Below are 19,226 nucleotides of genomic sequence, written 5' to 3'. Positions count from 1 at the left end.
AGCCAATGAATGTTATCTACTTGGACTTCCAGAAGGCCTTTGACAAGGTGCCGCACAGGAGGCTGCTCATTAAGATAAGAGCCCATGGTGTTAGAGGCAAGCTACTAGCATGGATAGAAGATTGGCTGTCTGGCAGGAGGCAGAGAGTGGGGATAAGGGGGTCCTTCTCAGGATGGCGGCCGGTGACTAGTGGAGTTCTGCAGGGGTCAGTGTTGGGACCACAACTTTTCACTTTATACATTAATGATCTAGATGAAGGAACTGAGGGCATCCTGGCTAAGTTTGCAGATGATAAAAAGATAGGTGGAGAGACAGGAGTATTGAGGAGGCAGGGAGGCTGCAGAAGGATTTGGACAGGTTAGGAGAATGGGCAAAGAAGTGGCAGATGGAATACAACGTGGGGAAGTGTGAGGTCCTGCACTTTGGTAGGAAGAATAGAGGCATAGACTGACTATTTTCTAAATGGGGAGAGAATTCAGAAATCTGGTGTGCAAAGGGACTTGGGAGTCCTAGTCCAGGATTCTCTTAAGGTTACCTTGCAGGTTGAGTCGGTAGTTAGGAAGGCAAATGCAATGTTGGCATTTATTTCGAGAAGACTAGAATATAAAAGCAGGGATGTGCTACTGAGGCTTTATAAGGCTCTGGTCAGACTACATTTAGAATATTGTGAGCAATTTTTGGCCCCATATCTCAGGAAGGATGTGCTGGCCCTGGAGAGGGTCCAGAGGAGGTTCACAAGAACGATCCCAGGAATGAAAGGCTTAACATATGAGGAACGTTTGAGGACTGGGTCTATACTCATTGGAGTTTAGAATGATGAGGGGGATCTGATTGAAACTTACAGAATACTGAAAGGCCTGGATAGGGTGGACATGGGGAAGATGTTTCCATTAGTAGGAGAGACTAGGACCCGAGGGCACAGCCTCAGAGTAAAGGGAAGACCTTTTAGGACAGAGATGAGGAGAAACTTCTTTAGCCAGAGAGTGGTGAATCTATGGAATTCATTGCCACAAAAGGCTGTGGAGGCCAGATCATTGAGTCTATTTAAGACCGAGATAGATAGGTTCTTGACTGGTAAGGGGATCGAAGGTTACGGGGAGAAAGCGGGAGAATGGGGTTGAGAAACTTATCAGCCATGATTGAATGGCGGAGCAGACTCGATGGGCTGAATGGCCTAATTTCTGCTCCTATGTCTTATGGACTGGAATCAAAGGTTGGTGGGAAAAAACAGTAGCTGAACAATGGGCCACCTTCAAAGAGGAGATGGTTTGGGCACAAAGTATGTTCCCTCAAAAGGGAAGAGTAGGACAAACAAATCCAGAGCTCCCTGGATGGCAAAGAAGTTAGAAATTAAGTTAAAGAAGTAAAAGTGTGCTTACGACAGGTGCCAGGTAGCAAAAAGAATTGAGAATCAAGCTGAATACAGAAGGTTCAGAAGGGATGTGAAGAGCAAATATGAGAAGCAAAGAGGGATGAAAAAAACACTGGCAGCTAACATAAAAGTAAATCCAAAAGTATTGTATAAGCACATCAATAACGAAAGGGTGGTAAAAGGAGGAGTAGGCTGATTAGCAACCAAAAAGGGGATGTACACATAGAGGTGAGAGGCATGGCTGAGGTGTTAAATGAAGACTTTGTACTTGTCTTTACCTACGAGGTAGATGCTGCCCAGGCCATGGTGACAGAGGAGGAAACTCAGTCACTAGAAGGGTTTAAAATTGATAAGGAGGCAGCATTGGATAAGCTGTCGGTACTTAAAGTTGATAATGCACCAGGACCAGATGAGATGCATCTAAGAATATTGAAGGAAGTGAGAGTGGAAATTGCAGAGGCTATGGCAATAACCTTTCAATGTTCCCCAGGGGAGGTGCCAGAGGCCTGGAGAGTTGCAAACATTATGCCCTTATTCAACAAAGGATGTACAGATCTGCCTTGCAAGTATAGACCAGTCAGTTTAACTTTGGTGGTGGGGAAACTTCTAGAAACAACTATTTGGGCTAGAATTAATAGTCACATGAAAAAATATGGATCGATTCAGAAGAGTCAGCATGGATTTGATAAAGGAAAATTGTGTCTATCTAATTTACTGGAGTTCTTTGAAGAGATAACAGAGATGGTTGATGAGGGCACAGTTGTTGACGTGGTGGATATGGACCTCCAAAAGGAGTTTGATCAATGCCACACAACAGACTCATGAGGAAAGTTATAGGTTATGAAATAAAAGGGACAGTAGCAACATGGATACAAAATTGGCTGAGGGATAGGGAACAGAGAGTAATAGTTAATGGGCATTTTTTAGGTTGGAAGAAGGTTTGTAGTGGAGTTCCCCAGGGGTCAGTATTGGGACCCTTGCTTTTCCTGATATGATCTAGATCTTGGTGTGCAGGGGACAATTTCAAAGTTTACGGATGACACAAAACTTGGGAGAATTGTAAACTGTGAGGAGGACTGTGTAGAACTTCGAAAGGACATTGACACATTGGTGGAGTGGGCATATAGGTGGCAGATGAAGTTCAATGCAGAGAAGTGTGAGGTGATACACTTTGGTACAAAGAACATGGAGACAGTATAAAATAAAGGGTACTACTCTGTGCAGGAGCAGAGAGACCTGGGTGTATATGTACATAAGTTATTAAAGGTGGCAGGATGAGCAGAGAGAGCTGTTTCTAAAGCATACAGTTTTCTAGGCTTCATTAATAGGAGCATAGAGTACAAGAGTAGGGAGGTTATGATGAACTTATATAAGGTGCTGGTTAGACCTCAGCTGGAGTATTGTGTACAGTTCTGGGTGCCACACTAGAGGAAGGATCTGAAAGCAATAGAGTACAGAATAGGTTTACGAGAATGGTTCCAGGAATAAAACACTTCAGTTATGAGGAAAGATGGGAGAAGTTGGGACTGTTTTCCTTCGAGAGGAGAAGGCTAAGAGGAGACATGATAGAAGTTTTCAAAATCATGAGGGGCTGGACAGAGTAGGTAGGGAGAAACTGTTCCCACTCGTAAATGGATGGAGAACCAGAGGGCAGAGTTTTAAAGTTTTTTGCAAAAGAAGCAAATGTGAGGTGAGAAAAAAACTTTTTCACACAGTGGGTAGTTAAGGTTTGGAATGCACTGCCTGGAAGTGTGGCGGATTGAGGCATTCAAGAGGGCATTGAATGATTATTTAAATAGAAACAACGTGCAGAGTTACGGGGAAAAGGCAGGAGATTGGCATTAAGCTAAAATGCTCAGAGAGCTGGCGTGACATGATGGGCTGAATGGCCTCCTTTAGCACCGTAACAATTCTGTGATTCTACGATAAGGGAACAAGAGAAAGTGCAGCCATTTCATTTAACCTTCAACAGACCAACAATCTTGGAGGTCAGCACTGACTAGAGGCTAATCTGGACCAACCATATCAACATCATGGTTACAAGAGCAGGGCAGAGACTGGCTACTTTGCCAAAAATGTCTCACCTCCTAATCCCTCAAAGGTCTCCACCAGACATAAGGGTCAAATCAGCAAAGTGATGGAATATCCACCTCCCTGCTGGATGGATGTAGAAGAACCTCAACACATTTAATACAGAGCAGGATGCTTGATTATTGTTCCCTGTTACTGCACTCGGTATCCAACCTTCCATGAGCATTACACAGACAGCTGGAGAGAAACAATGAATGTAGATCAGTTACTTCCTCCAAAAGCGAAGCAAATATACACGCCACTCATCATGTGCTATTGCAATGGGCCTTGAGGAATAGTAGAAAGAATTAGCTTTAGGAACCAATGTAGACAATCTGGAATAGAGGGGACAAATTTGACACATCCACACTGCTGTACTCACAAGCAAAGGCTTAAGGATACTTCATTTTAGATTTTCAGATCAGCATTATTTTAATACTAGCACTAACCTGTTTAAAATACATGCAAACTTCAGTGAACCACCTAAGAACATAGATTCTAGAGTGTAAAAATGTTGACTGTTAATATAACATCGATGACAAAGCCAAACCTCTTAACGCAGCATCGTTTGGGATAGTATTACCATACAGTTGGGAATTCTCTGCTACCATGCCGATGACCTTTGTTTAAGTAAGTCTGCATATTCATTCAACAGTTACACCTTTGAATTTTATTTTAATTGGGATATTTATTCTGTCAAGATCATTGATGGGTCAGTGGGTAAATGTATTGTGAAAGGGTACTGAGCCACAATGATCAGGAAATTCCTGGATTTGATTAGTGGTCAATGCTGACTTAATTGATCTCAGGCAGGTGACTCAAGAAAAAAGAAAGTCTTTCACTTATCTAGCAATTTTCATAACCACCAGATGTCTCAAAGCACTTTATAGCCAATTAAGTGGGTTCCAAAAGATAGTCACTGTTGGAATTTGGGAAACATGGCAGCTAATTTGTACTCAGCAAATTCCCACAAACAGCAAGATGATAATGACTAGATAATCTGTTCTGTGATGTTGATTGAGGGATAAATATTGGCCAGAACACAGGATAACTCCCTTCTTCTTCTATGGGATCTTATACATCCACCCGAGCTGGCAATGGGGCCTCTGAAAGATGGCACCTCCAATAGTGCAGCGCTCGCTCAATACTGCACGAAAGTGTTGGCCTTGATTTTTGTGCTCAAGCCCTTGATTTTGACTTAGCTTACTCTCAAACTGCAAAGTGTACAGACTTGAGCTGATTTCAAAATGAAGCAATAAGCTTGCCTACTCTCCTTTTGCTCTATACATCATGCCAGACTCTACTTCTGGACTCCAGCTGCATTTACACTCCAACACTGCTACAAACTCAATCATGTCATTATCCAACATACACATGGTGGGGGTGGGGGCAGCGGCATTGTATGGAGCCCAAGAGAGTGGGAAACGCAGTGTGCAGGATGACTGAATTAGACAGGAGCCAGAATTTTGCTTTCCTGATGGCGGGATGCCAGGATTAAACCAGTGACATTTTTATGGCATCTCAGGTTTCACACTGGCCCTTGGCGGGTTCCTATTTGTAATATACCTGCTTGCCATGAAAACTCATTAGCGTAAAACTTTTCCTACCTTCAAGATAAAGTTGCATGAGAGTTTCTTGGCTGGGTGCACATTTGTTTAAAGGTGGTGTGCGCCAGTCAGCTTTGTGCAGTTGTGCCTAAGGTCAGCAATTTTCTTTGCTGAGCTCTGTAGCATCAGGGAGGGGAACTGGAGAATGACAACTTGTATGGAAGCTTGGGACTAGCAAAGGAGAGTCAGGGGTGAGGGGCATGGAGTGTGTGGAGTGTGGTCAGGGGCTCAATGAGTGGAAGAGGGAAGGGCCTGGGTGTGGGTGGGTGGAGTTTTAGCTGCGGGCAATGGAAGGAGTTGAAAATTTCACTGCTCATCAGTTCTATGGGTGAATCCATGGATACACATGTTGTCGTCTCACTGTGTACCTTCTTCACACAGTTCAATTGCTGGAATATCTATGGGTCTCACATACTCAATATTCCTGCAAACTTGGGAGCAGAAGGAAAGGATGCGCCAAAGGAGGGCACTTGCCGGTTAAGAGGCTGCAATGTCAGCCCCAGAGGGGGATAGTCATTTTGCAGCCATCCAGGGAAGGCATTATAGGAGAGGGGCACTGAAGTGTGGCATGGAATTTGTGGCCGTGATGCAGAACCTCGCTTTTAGACCAGAAGGCTCTTTTATAGCCTGCCAGGAGCTGCAGCACTGTCAGCTGATGAGGGGAGAGGCCCCACCAAGGAAAAGCTTTCCCCATCATGTAATTGTGTTTCCCGTGCATGCCTCTGGCACTTAGACTTTTAATTAGATTCGTTTTGGGAAAAGACAAAGAGCAAGAGAGTGGAAATGGTGTACGGTTCCAGTCCACCGTTGGGAATGGCAGCCACAGTTAAAATTCCACCCATAATTCTCATCAAGGATAGATGGATAGCAGTTAAGGAGATTGATTCTTTTAGGCTCCATTACTCAGGGGGCCAACTGAGATTCCTGGTGATTGCTATAGCAGGTCATATTTTAAGAGCTATGAATTGTATGTGCAACTGATTTAATGCTTACTTATGAGACAATTTCAGTTATCTACTCACTGTTCTTTTACTTGCTGCCATGCATTGAGGTAGGCATTCTGTGACATTTCTACTTTTTGTATGAATTTGAAACTTTAAAATACAAATTTGCCATATGGTGAGTTCTTTTTTTTTAAAAATAAGCAAACTGATTTGGAATTACGTTGATACTGGTGGGTACCATCCAATTATCATGCAGTCTGAGTCCATCATAGCATGCCCCATCCTTTAGCAAAGCCATACCTGCTTGTACAATCCATCCTTTTGTCACTGCTGCCCCATCTCCAGCCCAATCCGTCCCACTCCTTACTGCGACTGCCCCATCTCCAGCCCAATCCATCCCACTCCTTACTGCTACTGCCCGATCTCCAGCTCAATCCATCCCACTCCTTACTGCGACTGCCCCATCTCCAGCTCAATCCATCCCACTCCTTACTGCGACTGCCCCATCTCAAGCCCAATCCGTCCCACTCCTTACTGCTACTGCCCCATCTCCAGCTCAATTCGTCCCACTCCTTACTGCTCCTGCCCCATCTCAATCCATCCCACTCCTTACTGCTCCTGCCCCATCTCCAGCTCAATCCATCCCACTCCTTACTGCTCCTGCCCCATCTCCAGCCCAATCCATCCCACTCCTTACTGCTCCTGCCCCATCTCCAGCTCAATCCATCCCACTCCTTACTGCTCCTGCCCTATCTCCAGCCCAATCCGTCCCACTCCTTACTGCAACTAACCCATCTCCAGCTCAATCCATCCCACTCCTTACTACTACTGCCCCATCTCCAGCTCAATCCATCCCACTCCTTACTGCTACTGCCCCATCTCCAGCCCAATCCATCCCACTCCTTACTGCTACTGCCCCATCTCCAGCTCAATCCATACCACTCCTTACTGCTACTGCCCCATCTCCAGCCCAATCCATCCCACTCCTTACTGCGACTGCCCCATCTTCAGCTCAATCCATCCCACTCCTTACTGCGACTGCCCCATCTCCAGCCCAATCCATCCCACTCCTTACTGCTACTGCCCCATCTCCAGCCCAATCCATCCCACTCCTTACTGCTACTGCCCCATCTCCAGCCCAATCCATCCCACTCCTTACTGCGACTGCCCCATCTCCAGCCCAATCCGTCCCACTCCTTACTGCTACTGCCCCATCTCCAGCTCAATCCATCCCACTCCTTACTGCGACTGCCCCATCTCCAGCCCAATCCATCCCACTCCTTACTGCTACTGCCCCATCTCCAGCTCAATCCATCCCACTCCTTACTGCGACTGCCCCATCTCAATCCATCCCACTCCTTACTGCTCCTGCCCCATCTCCAGCTCAATCCATCCCACTCCTTACTGCTACTGCCCCATTTCCAGCTCAATCCGTCCCACTCCTTACTGCTCCTGCCCCATCTCCAGCCCAATCCGTCCCACTCCTTACTGCTACTGCCCCATCTCAACCCGTCCCACTCCTTACTGCTACTGCCCCATCTCCAGCTCAATCTGTCCCATTCCTGTTACTGCCACACCAGCACTGGTCCCAGCCCTAGTCCCATCAGATCTCTGTCTAGCTTTGGACCCACATTCTTCCCACCTTATGTAAAAGTAAACATAAGACAAATAAAAACAAGGAAGTTATAAGACCCAAGTAAAAATGAACTAAAAGAAACAACTGCAAAAGATGAATTAAATTGCCTCTGCAGCAGCGTACACAGCATCCAAACTAAAACTGGGAAACTGGAGTCAATAACCAGCAATGAGGAATCGTATGCCATAGGAATAACTGAACATGGCTACATGAAGAACTGGACTAGAAACTGAAGTATTACCAGTTATGTCATAATCAGAAAGGGCAGAGAAGGGAGAAGCGGTGGGATTGTTGCATTAATTAGAGAAAACATAATGACAAAAGAAAAGGTACATAACTAACAGAGGATTAGAAACAAAATCCATGATTTCTTTTATCCATTCATGTGGCATGGGCGTCGTTGGCAAGGCCAAAATCTACTGCCTATTCCTAATTGCCCTTGAGAAGTGGCGGTGAGCTATCTTCCTGAAACACTGCAGTCCGTGTGGTACAAGTACGCATACAGTATTGTTAAGTCAGGTGTTGCAATATTTTAACCCGGCAAAGATGGAGGAATGGTGATATATTTCTAAGTCAGAATGGTGTGTGACTTGGAAGGGAACTTGCAGGTGATGGTGTTCCCATTTTTAAAAATTCATTCATGGGATGTGGGCGCTGCTGGCTAGGCCAGCATTTATTGCCCATTCCCAATTGCCCTCGAGAAGGTGGTGGCAAGCTGCTTTCTCGAACTGCTACAGTTCATGTGGTGTAGGTACACTCACAGTGCTGTTAGGGAGGAGTTCCTGGATTTTGACCCAGCCCTTGCTCTTCTAGGTGGTTGAAGTCGTGGATTTAGAAGCTGCTGAAAAAGCCTTGGTGAATTGTTGAGCTGCAACTTTTAGATGGTACACACTGCTGCTATGGTGCATAGGTGGTGGAGGGATTGAAAGTTTACTGTGGTGGAATGGCACCAATCAAGTGGGCTGCTTCGTCCTAAATGGCATCGAGCTTCTTGAGTGTTGTTGGAACTGATATCATCCAGGCAAGTGTAGAATACTCCATCACACTCCTGACTTGTGTCTTGTAGACGGTAGACAGGATCTGAGGAGTCAGAGGTGAGTTACTCAATGCCAAATACTCAGCCTCTGACCTGCTCTTATACCTATATTTCTATAGTTATATTTCTGGTCAATGGTAACCCCAGGATCCTGAGGGCAGGGAATTAGCAATGGTAAGACATTGAATGTCAAGAGGAGGTGGTTAGACTCTCTCTTGTTGGGGGTGGTCATTGCCTGGCACTTGTGTGCCACTTTGTCAGGTATATGCCAGTGTTACAGCTGCACTAAAACAGCTTGGCTAGAAACGCCGCTAGTTTTGGAGCACAGGTCTTCAGTACTACAGCAGGTTGTTGTCGTAGCCAAATACCCTTTGCTTATCCAGTGCACTCGGATGTTTCTTGATATCATGCAGAGTGAATTAAATTGGCTGAAGACTGGCATCTATGATGGTGGGACCTCAGGTGGAGGCCAAGATGGGTCATATCCTGTATTATTGGGTTTTGTATTTTTCTTCTCTATTTCCCTTTTCTCACCTCTTGTACAGATAAGCAACAGCATCTAAATTCAGTCCCTCGCTTAAATTTCTTTTGCTGAAGTCAGTTCTATGCAATTCCTGATTCGGGAGGGGCTAATCACTTCAGCAGGGTAGCAAAGCTTTGGTTTGAAGCTTAATTACAATGCCTAAGAAGTGACCATAATTATCCAGGAATGGTTTTGTATCACATTGAAATATCATGAAGAACACTGAATTTAGCAAGCTACACAAGGTTTCGAAAGGAGGAGGCTTTCTTTTTAAGCTAAGGAATCAAGCAGAATTTATATATATAGAACTGTTTGTCATGCATTTGAAGAGCCAGCAGAACTCAACATGGGTTAATGTTTGGAACTCATCCACTCATTGTAGTGTATTGGGTCAAAAGCGGTCAGTACCGTTAAAATGGACTCGAAGCACATTTTCTACGTTAAAATGAAAATCAGATAATGCTAGAATAGCTTAAAACACAAAATTGTTAATAGATGGATGGAATTCATCAACATTGCAAAACATGGCTCATAACCTACTATAGATCAGTGACACTTAGAAATGTGATAATTTTGTCAAGAAAGTAGCTATTTCTAATGTATAAATTTGATACACCTATTCAGTTTGAGTTGCAGATTGTACGTCACTCTGTGGCCTAGAAAACAGAAAAAACCGATGCTGGCCATGGAGTAATTCATTATAATAATTGTGATAGACTATCAATGATTTGACTGGCATCAAACTGAGCAATACCTGGCCTTTACTCAGTATCTTCCTCCGACAGCATAGCTAATATCAAGGACTTTGTATACAGAGGGATAGACATAATTTCATCCCATTTACTCTGTAGCATAGAATAGTCGAACACTTATCTATCTTCTCATAAAACTATCACTGATAGTGGTCTCGAGTGTCAACTGAGGTCTTTGATAAATCCAGAACCACAACTGAATCTTGAATTCTGGCCACTCATTAACGGCAGGGATTAACCATCACATAGATCTTTCAATCAGTTCCAATGAAAAGAATAGCCATGAAAAGCAGCAAAATTCCTACTTGTGACTGCTCATATTAACATTTGACTCCACAACTATTAACAATTCCCTTGTGATAACAATGAGAAATAACCAAGGAAGTTAAGTGAAAAGCTGCATGGATGCTACAATATGAAGCATTGGGCTTTCTTATATTCAACAATTGTTGAATGTTGCAAGCCAAGTTCAACAATGGTATATCCCTGGTGTGTGCAAACTGTGGTCTGCAAGCGGTGACTATCTGATCCAGCTTGAGACATATTCAAATTAATGGAAAAGCTTTATAGCCTGGTAGTTGCTGCAGGTGATATTTTCCATTAGTGTACAGACTCTATGTTTGTTTGGAGTTCCTCTCTCTGGTATTTTAACAGGGACATTAGATTTCTGATTAAAAATAAAAATTTACAGATTAAAATAACAAAGGAATTTGACATAAGCATGCAAAGAGTTTACATGAAAATGGCACTTACTGTGTATTCCAGGCTCTTCTGTGCCTCCCAACATATTCCTTAGTGGTCTACAAAGCCAAATGTTTAGGCATTTCAGGTATACTCAATGCCGCGATTAGAAAGACACCAAGTCAGATGGAAATTAACATTATTTTGTTGGCTAAAAATATATATTTAGTAAGGTTGGATTTCTGTACCTCTAAACCCCAGACTTTCTTGTACTATCTCAATTCATGCTGTTTCATACCTGACTGCCATGCAGGCTCTGTTGATGATGATGAGCGAAAAATCTAGATTTTCCAGAATCTTCTAAGGTCGGGCTGACAGGCTTAGGGTCAGACATGGAGCGCTGCATCACTTTGATTGGCCGAGGCAAACTTTGCTGCCGTTTAGGTGACTCAGTGGTGAAATGTTTTTGCGGAGTAACGTGGGCTTTGTTTAACTTCTCACATGAAGTGAAAGATGAGTCTAAAAGCCGATGTGGGGAGAGTGGTGAGACAGGAGAGTATAGAACCTGTGGAGACTTAGGAGGCGGGCGAATCATTTGAGGCAAAGGCTCAGGTGGGAGGTGGCACTGATATCCTATTTCCAAAGGATCTGGTTTCTTTTTTTCAACTTTTGGGACAATCATAATTCCTTGCTGTCTGGTATTGGTTTGATCCAGTGGACCCGATGTTACAATCTGTATGTTAGTGGAGTAGGGATTAATGGTGGTTGGAATTGCAAACTGAGGAACAACAATGCCTTGTGACTGTGCTTCTGGTTCTGTCTGGCAAGCAAGGCTCTCTCCTTTGTAAGTTTTCTCAGGAGCAGATATGTATCTTACAATTTCCACTCGTGGGTCAGGTGTGATATGGATGGCAGGGGATACTGGCCCTAGCTCATTTGGATCTGTCTGTACAGAGCAATCATTGACTGTTTGTATGGCAATACTGGAGGTCCCCTTTGACGCTTCTCGTTTGTGTTCTGTGCTTGAATCTGAGTGCTTTGAAAACCTGGAGCGGCGTCTACGAGTAGGCTGCTCCAATTCTCCATTGTCTTCATCATCTGTTTGTACACTGCAATCCACACTTCGCTTTGTTCTTCTCCGACGAGACATGTAGTAGCATTCTTCACCTTCCTCGTCATCAGTCTGTACACTACAGTCTGCTATTTTCTTAACCACATATTGATCACGTAATGATGTATCATCTCCCTCATAAGCATCCCTTAGCCTAGGCACTGAGTTTCGCTTCTTAATGACCCTATTTTCCCAGTGCTCATCAGTTCGAAGAGACAGTTCAGAATTAGATCGTTGCGGTGCTTCTATAAATCCCCTGTGATGTGGAGATAAATATGTTTCTTGAGCAGTGGTGACAGTAGGGGCACCTTCTATGTATGACTGGTTCACAGGCCAGTACTGCCCATTCTGAGCTATAGTTCTTTGCATCTCAATAGCCACCTCTGACATAGTGCGTGGATTGATCCTACCAGAAGGATCACAAACCGCAGGGAAACTTACAGTATTTCGGACTTTCTGCTCTTCTAGCTGCTGGTGCAGTTGCTGTTGCAGCTGTTGAATCTGCTCCAGTTGCAGCCTCTGCTGTGCCAACTGCTCTCGCTGTAACACAAGCTGGGCCTGTCTCTCCTCCTGCTGCTGATGTAAAACCTGCTGCTTGATGGTCTGCAGCTCCTGAAGCTCACGCTGCACTATGATTTGCTCACTCTCCCGATGGCGCTGCAGCTCCAGGCGTTGGCGCTCCAGTTCTTCCTGCAGGCGTTGGTGCCTCAGCTTTTCCAGCTCCACGCGTTCCCGCTCAATAAGCAGAATATGATCTTGTTGTTGCTTTCGCTGATGCTCCTCTTCTTTTTCTTCCTGCTTTCTTCTACTGGCACCAGTCCTTACAGCATCACTTTGTTGGGCTTCCTGTTGCTTTTGTTGCTGCAGTTGCTGTTGCAACAGTTGCTGCAGTTGCTTTTGTAACTGCTGCTCTTTCTGCTGTTCAAGTTGCTGTTCTGCTTGCTGCTGTTGCTGAAGTTGCTGTTCTTGCTGTTGCTGTTCTTGCAGTTGCTGTTGTACTTGCAGCTGTTGTTCCTTTTGCTGCTGCTGTTCCACTTCCTGCTGCTGCTGTTCCTGCTGCTGTTGCTGCTGTAATTGTTGTTGCTGCTGTAATTGTTGTTGCTGTTGCTGCTGTAGTTGTTGTTGCTGTTGCTGCTGTAGTTGCTGCTGAAGTTGTAATTGTTGTTGGAGTTGTTGCTGGAGTTGCTGCTGTAGCTGTTGCTGCTGTTGTATGAGCCCAATATCTGCCTGCTGCTTAGACTGATTAGCATCAGGGATAAATTTCTGGGCCACAGGAGCTGAAGAACTTTGTTGAGGAGTACCACTTTGCTCCGGCCTCTGTATGGTCTGACTTGGTACAAGCTGATTTGTATTCAGGCCTGCAGTTCGAACATTACTTATGGGTGCTGTTCCGGGCTTTCCTAGGTATATAGGTGCTTCCCCCGCAGAAGATGCAGGAACAGCTGTAAATCTGTGTGGCGGCAGGTAACGGTACAGACCAGGAGCTGAAGCAGGCATCCTCGGTGCAACTAGAGGAAGTCTGGCCAACCTGGCCAATGGCACGGCTGTGACATTGCCAGGCAGGTAGGGTCTGTAAACACCTCTCAACATTGGACGCAAGATGGAAGCTGGCTGTGTCGTAATAGGGAGAGTGGAAGCAATTGGGGTGTTGATTGTAGAGTAAATCATGCCATCAGGTGCTCTCACAGGAGCAGCTGGAGGATACATATGCCTTATGGCTCTCATGCGTACAGCTTGTGGCATATTGCCGAAGCCGTGCACTGCAATACGACGCCGAGAGTCAGATAAGGTTGGATGATACATCATATCTTGTTTTATGGGTGTCAGTCCTTGTTGGTTTGACATTACACTGTTTCTTGCAAGTCCACTGCAGTGTGCATTTGGCCCAGCTGGTCCATATTGCAGGGAATCTGAACTATTTGCATATCGGTTTCCGTAATGATCCATGGAATTTAGGGCTGCACACATCCTGCTGATTTCTCGAGCAGTGGTTGCACTATAGTGGGCCAAACTAGCCTCCTGAAAATTTGGCAGATCCTCTCGCATGGAGTATGCATAATCAGAATGAATATTAGACATTGAACTATATCTTCTCATTGGTGTGGGTTGGCTGAGGATATCTGACTGTTGTCTCAAATCAGTGAAGGAACCATACTGCATTCCAAGTCCCCAGTCCCTCCCCTGATTGAAAGCTAAACTGTATGAATGTCTCATTGTACTCAGATCCACAGCTGCATCTCCTCCAGGTAGGTGATAAAGAGGTTCATCCTTCATTAAATTGTAATTGATACTAGCTTCTAACAAATTGGAGTCTGACATAGATGAATGTAGCCGCCCAGAAAATACCTGAGGGAACGTTTTGTGCTCTTCATACAAATTAGAACCATCCTTGTAAGTAGCCATTGACTCTTTATATTGGTACCTGTCAACAGGTTCCTGAGTTCTGTTGTCATAGTACTTCTGAGCACTATTCCTGTCACTCTGCCGTGGATCAGTCATTACTTGATCTGGGACTCGGGTGCCAGGATTAAATGACCCCGTGCAGCTACCAGTAAAAGGGAATTTATACACAACATCACAACAAACAGCCCTTTCTGGTTTTGCTCCTGTCAAATCCAAAGCATTTGGAGGAGGATCTTGTTTTATCAGCTTTGTAACTGTGCCAGCTGCTGTGTTATCTAGTTGCACCATTACATTGTGTGCTTTCACTCCATGCATTCTTGCTGGAGGAGCAGATGGCTTTAATTCCAGTGATGCTTCTTTGTCTACCTGTGAGGTGATAAAGCCACTGTCTTGAGGTACTGACCTAGGAATGGCACTGATATTAATGGCATTATTGAGGTTGGTCTGATTCACTAAAATGTCCACTTTGCGCACTGGAGTCATTTGGTTCGCTAAGTTAAATCTAGCAAAATGCGGTTGGATTTGACCAGTAAAGCCTGATTTTGTTGTAACTGCTGCTATATCAATATTGTTTCCATTTTCTGTTACAGTAGGGGGTTGGACCATTGATTCAAGCTGTTTTGTTTGTGTGAGACAGATTGCTGTTGCTGTGCCATGACCAAGGTCCATAAGATTCTGGAAAGGATCTCCATATATCTTTGGTACTTTGGCCTGGGAAATTAACATAGATGATGTTATTGTTATGCCCACAGTTGTAGTAGGAGCTATGTTTATGTGTGGATGTTCCTGCACATTAAGATTCATGATTAATGGCTGCACAGCAGTGGACTGACGACAAGGAATCTGGTCTGATTCAAGCGAATATTTTTTACTTTCCGTAGCTAAAGATGTCAAATCCATTCCATGGTCTGTTATGATTACAGGAGGTGATTTAGTAACTGTTCGGAGATCTACTATAGAGCTGCACGTCCTTGAAATTTCCATTGAGTTTAGATTTGAATTCTGGTATATCAATGTTGCTTTGTTTAAAGACGTATTGTCTAGAGGAGCCACACCCTGACCAAGCACAGCAGAAGTTGTGACAACTGTTGAAGATATCTGTCCTCTCTGTGTTGGTTGAATCATAGATATTCTATCGGTCTGTGATGAAGTCTTGGCGTACACAGATTGTAGCTGCATCTGCTGTTGTGATGCAGCAGCCACTGGCTGAGTCCAACCATGCAAGGTCTGCTGTCGATTCAACCGAGTTGGTGAGGTGTTTGGTGATGCAGATGAATTGACTGCCAAAGGCTGGGCTGAGGTTGAAATATTTGATGCCAGAGTAATGACCATGAATTTGGAGTCAGGAGAAGATACTTGCCTGGTGAGGCGAGGTGATCTCATTGAAGTCTGAGTACCTTGAGCCATCATTGTGGAGGGTGATGAGGCCATGGTCACATTGGAAGGCGAGATAACCCTGGTATTAGAAGTCTGTGTTGAAAATTCGGTAGTGGATTTGCCACTGGACATAGGACTTGTTGACATGTTCGTTCTGGAAACCGCTCTCTGTGAAGCTGGAGAAAGAGGCTCCTCGGGGCTGGAATTTTTGAAAAAGCTCCCAGACGTTTGTGTGGATGCTCCATCGAGGTTTGATGCCCCATAGGATTCACTGAATTTCTTGCTCCCAGAGATGTTATTTTGAGAGCTGTATGAGCTTCCAGGATCTGAGGGCCTTGCTTGAATGTATCCCATACTTCGATCAATGGGAGTAGATCCTGCAGAGATAGAGGATTGACTTGCTATTGCAGTGGCCACAGTCACAGCTGATCTTTTGTTGTACGTTGTGTAAGAGGCTGTAACAATATGTGAGGTGTCAACCTTTGTTCCAATAGGTGTTGCAGTCTGGCTTTGGTCCTGCATATCTCTAGTGAAATACTGGGTCACCTTAACATCAGGGATGCCTCTATTAGCGTGAGTTGAAATGAAAGACATTGGTGCAGATGACTGGGTGGGGCTTGTTCCAGGTGTAAGAAGTGCATCAGTTTGCCTTGCTAGTTCTGTATAAGCACTTTGTGCATCAAGAAGCCTCTTTTCCTGAAAAGACCTCTCAAGATTTTGTAATTGGGCATTTTGTTGTTGCAGGCGGAGCTCAAGGGATGGTGAGCGGGACAATTTGGGAGTGTGTGCAGCAGTCTCCACTGTGCTTTCATATGCTTCTGATTTCTGCAGCTCATTTTGTAAGCTTGTCTGGGATAATGCTACTTCATTGTTTGAGTAACTGTAGGCATCTGAAGACTGGTATTTATAATTATTTTGCATGTAATCATCTTGCTGGTAAGCACTGCCATAAGACATATTCTGTGAGGGCTGCTGTGTCTTTAGCATTTCAGCTTTCCTCATCATTTCCTCGTAAGCTTCTTCTGCACTCTTCAATGGTTTTTGATTCATCGAAGAATTAGTTGATTTTTCAGTCGGAGAATACAAGGACATGAATGATGGGAGGTTGTATTCACTGCCTGATTTGTACAATCTGCAGGTGGTTATTTCAAACCCTTCAGCTTCAGAATCCATTGTTGGCGAATACTCAGAGCAGGATGATCGATGGAGTTCTTCCATTTCTGCAGCTTGGCGCAACTCTTCTGTGGGGGAAGCATCCTCGATGGGAGAAAGATTGCTTGGTGGTGTTTTGGATCTTTCACGTCTTCTCTGTGCTCTTAACTCTTCTTTGTCTCTTTTTGCTTTACGTGCTGTGCTTCGAATACGATGCTGTTCAACCTCGCGCATCTTCTCCTGCTCTCGAAGGAGCTCTTCTTCTTCTCGTAGCTCCTCTTCCTCAGAAGAGTCCTCAATAGTTGGCAACAGAGGACCATGTGAACGATGCCTAGCCTTTCTCTGCTGCTTAACTTCTTCCAGTCTATGCCTTCGACTTGGACTACTGTCACTGTCTTCTTCCAATGAAGAAACAGAAGTCGGTGATGTGCCTGATGAAAAAGTAGGTGTTGAGGGTGGCAACGTAGATGAGTATTCACCTTTTGATTTTTCATCTGGTGACCCTGTCAAACTTTCCATCTCAAGTTCAGGTTCTCTGTCAATATTGAGATCTGTTTCACTACAAACTTCGACCCCTCTGTTGGCATAGGTATTTGTGGTGTTCAAGTCAATAGTCTTGAAGCGTCGTAGACCAGCTGGTTCTCCCATCGAGTCCTCTTCTGCAGGAGTTATAGATTCTCTGTATGTTTCATCATGTTCCTTCTGTTCTTGCCATGGTTGGCTTTCTTCCTGTCGATAATTTTCCAGTGTAGTGTCTTCATAGTTGCTAATTGTATTAGGATCCAGATGTTGTTTCGAAGGGCTTTGTCTTTTGGACTCTGAATTATGTTTCTGACCCTTCTTGATGCTAATACGTTTAGCATGACTATTCAAGTCCTCATCTTCCACAGAGATGTTATCCTCTTCTGCACTCATTTCCAAGAGTTGCCTTCGCATAAATTCTTCATCTGTTAATTCTGCACCCGCATGTGCGTTCTTAGCATGGGGAGGTGATATTGCACTTTCACTACTGTCTTCAATGTAGTCATGCCGCAGTTTCCTGCCAAATTCATCCAATGACTCTAGGCTTTCTCTTCGTTCACTTTGATTCTCCAATTCAAAAGTATCTTCATCCTCCTCTTGTATATCTTCAAGCTCTTCATCTGAGCTATAAGACTCCGGCGTAATCGAAAGCGATCGTGGTCTATGTCGCTGTCTCTGTTCTTCACTTAAATTCTGAGCAGTCCTTCCTCTTTTAGCCTCGTCTTGAACACTTTGGGATTCCAGCAATGGCCGTACAGTGCTCTCCAACTTTGTAAACTCTGAAGGGCTCTTTGGACTCTGTTGCAGTAGACCAGACTCATTAAGCTTTTGTCCCTCTTGGTGCAACATAGTTGTAATCTCACTCTGTGAGCTAGATATGCCATCAGACGAGTAGCCTGTATCGCTTAAACTTTGGGGGCTGCGTGAGAGCTCCTGAGGATAGCCTTTACTCAATTCCTGAAAATAACAAGAAAGTTACTGTCAATAAATGGTTAAAACAATCAATAATCACACTTTTGCTACTTACATTCTACTGTGTCACTAGTAAAAGCCTGCAAAATTTTACAGTGCCAGATAGTTCTGTGCCTTTTTGTTTAATAACAGAAATTCCAAGAGAAATCAATTAGCAAGCATTTGGAACTAAAATTGCATACAAATAAATAATTAACTAGTTTACATGAAAAAAATTAGAGATTTATATAAACAATGTGAAACACAGCATTGATGCTGTACAATACTGAACAACAACATCTCAGCTTTCTAATTAGAGGTTAATCAGAGTTAGCACATGAAGTAGATTTGGTTTTTTTTTTGAAAAAAGGTCTTGTTTGGAGTTTAAAGAGCACATTGTTAATGCCTTATTCATAGTACAAGCATGTCGTCATACATTAGAGTCTGGTGGAGGTCACATAAATGATGTTTGGTTACTGAAACACTAACAAGATCAGTATATGTTTTCAGGCTGTAAAAATCCCAATATTGTAGTGTTGCACGAAGTTCGGTTTCTTACATAAATATATACAGACACACTATTAAGTCTTTCCTGGTGTTGCTCAGTGAATCCTTTGCTTCCTGCCACAACCTGAGCCTTGTCCCTTTCATGCTGTCTTCTGAAATATGTCTTGCTCTCTATCTCCTCCCTTTTTTATCTATTCTCTGATCTCTTTCTGACTGCTCCTTGATCTGCCCACAAAAATCCTTCTCTCCTTTCTGATATCATGCACTCTCTCTCTCGCAATCTTTCTCACATTGTGGTCTGTCTCTTTTCTAGCCTATTAGCCCAATCTCTCTGCTCTTTCAAACTCAGCCATAGCTCTTGACGTCAGACTCTCTGGAGACCCAACGGAGCACAGAGGTTGGCACTCAAGCAATGTGCAGCAAGGGAAGCCTGCACAGGGGAAGGGTGCCATAGAAGTATTGGTGGGGAGGCTGAGAAAGAGACCATAACATCTAAAAAAAAAATGAATTTAAAGGAAAAGCTTACATACACAAAAGTGAAAATTGGATGAAGAACAAAAGGAATTGAGCAATTAGCAGCAC

General features: G+C 44.0%; 1 protein-coding gene across 1 annotated transcript in view; it reads right to left on the bottom strand.

Annotated features, from left to right (window-relative positions):
• LOC144682282 (protein bassoon-like) overlaps positions 1 to 19,226 on the bottom strand; it is a 421,222-nt gene that overhangs the window by 88,417 nt on the left and 313,579 nt on the right. Inside the window, exon 5 of the mRNA XM_078544759.1 lies at positions 10,920 to 18,143. Within this exon, the coding sequence (XP_078400885.1) occupies positions 10,920 to 18,143 (7,224 nt within the window). The remainder of the gene's footprint in view (positions 1 to 10,919; positions 18,144 to 19,226) is intronic.

The sequence above is a fragment of the Cetorhinus maximus genome, chromosome 6 (assembly GCF_964194155.1).
Source record: "Cetorhinus maximus chromosome 6, sCetMax3.hap1.1, whole genome shotgun sequence".
NCBI lineage: Eukaryota > Metazoa > Chordata > Chondrichthyes > Lamniformes > Cetorhinidae > Cetorhinus > Cetorhinus maximus.
This window is presented reverse-complemented; position numbering and strand designations above follow the sequence as displayed.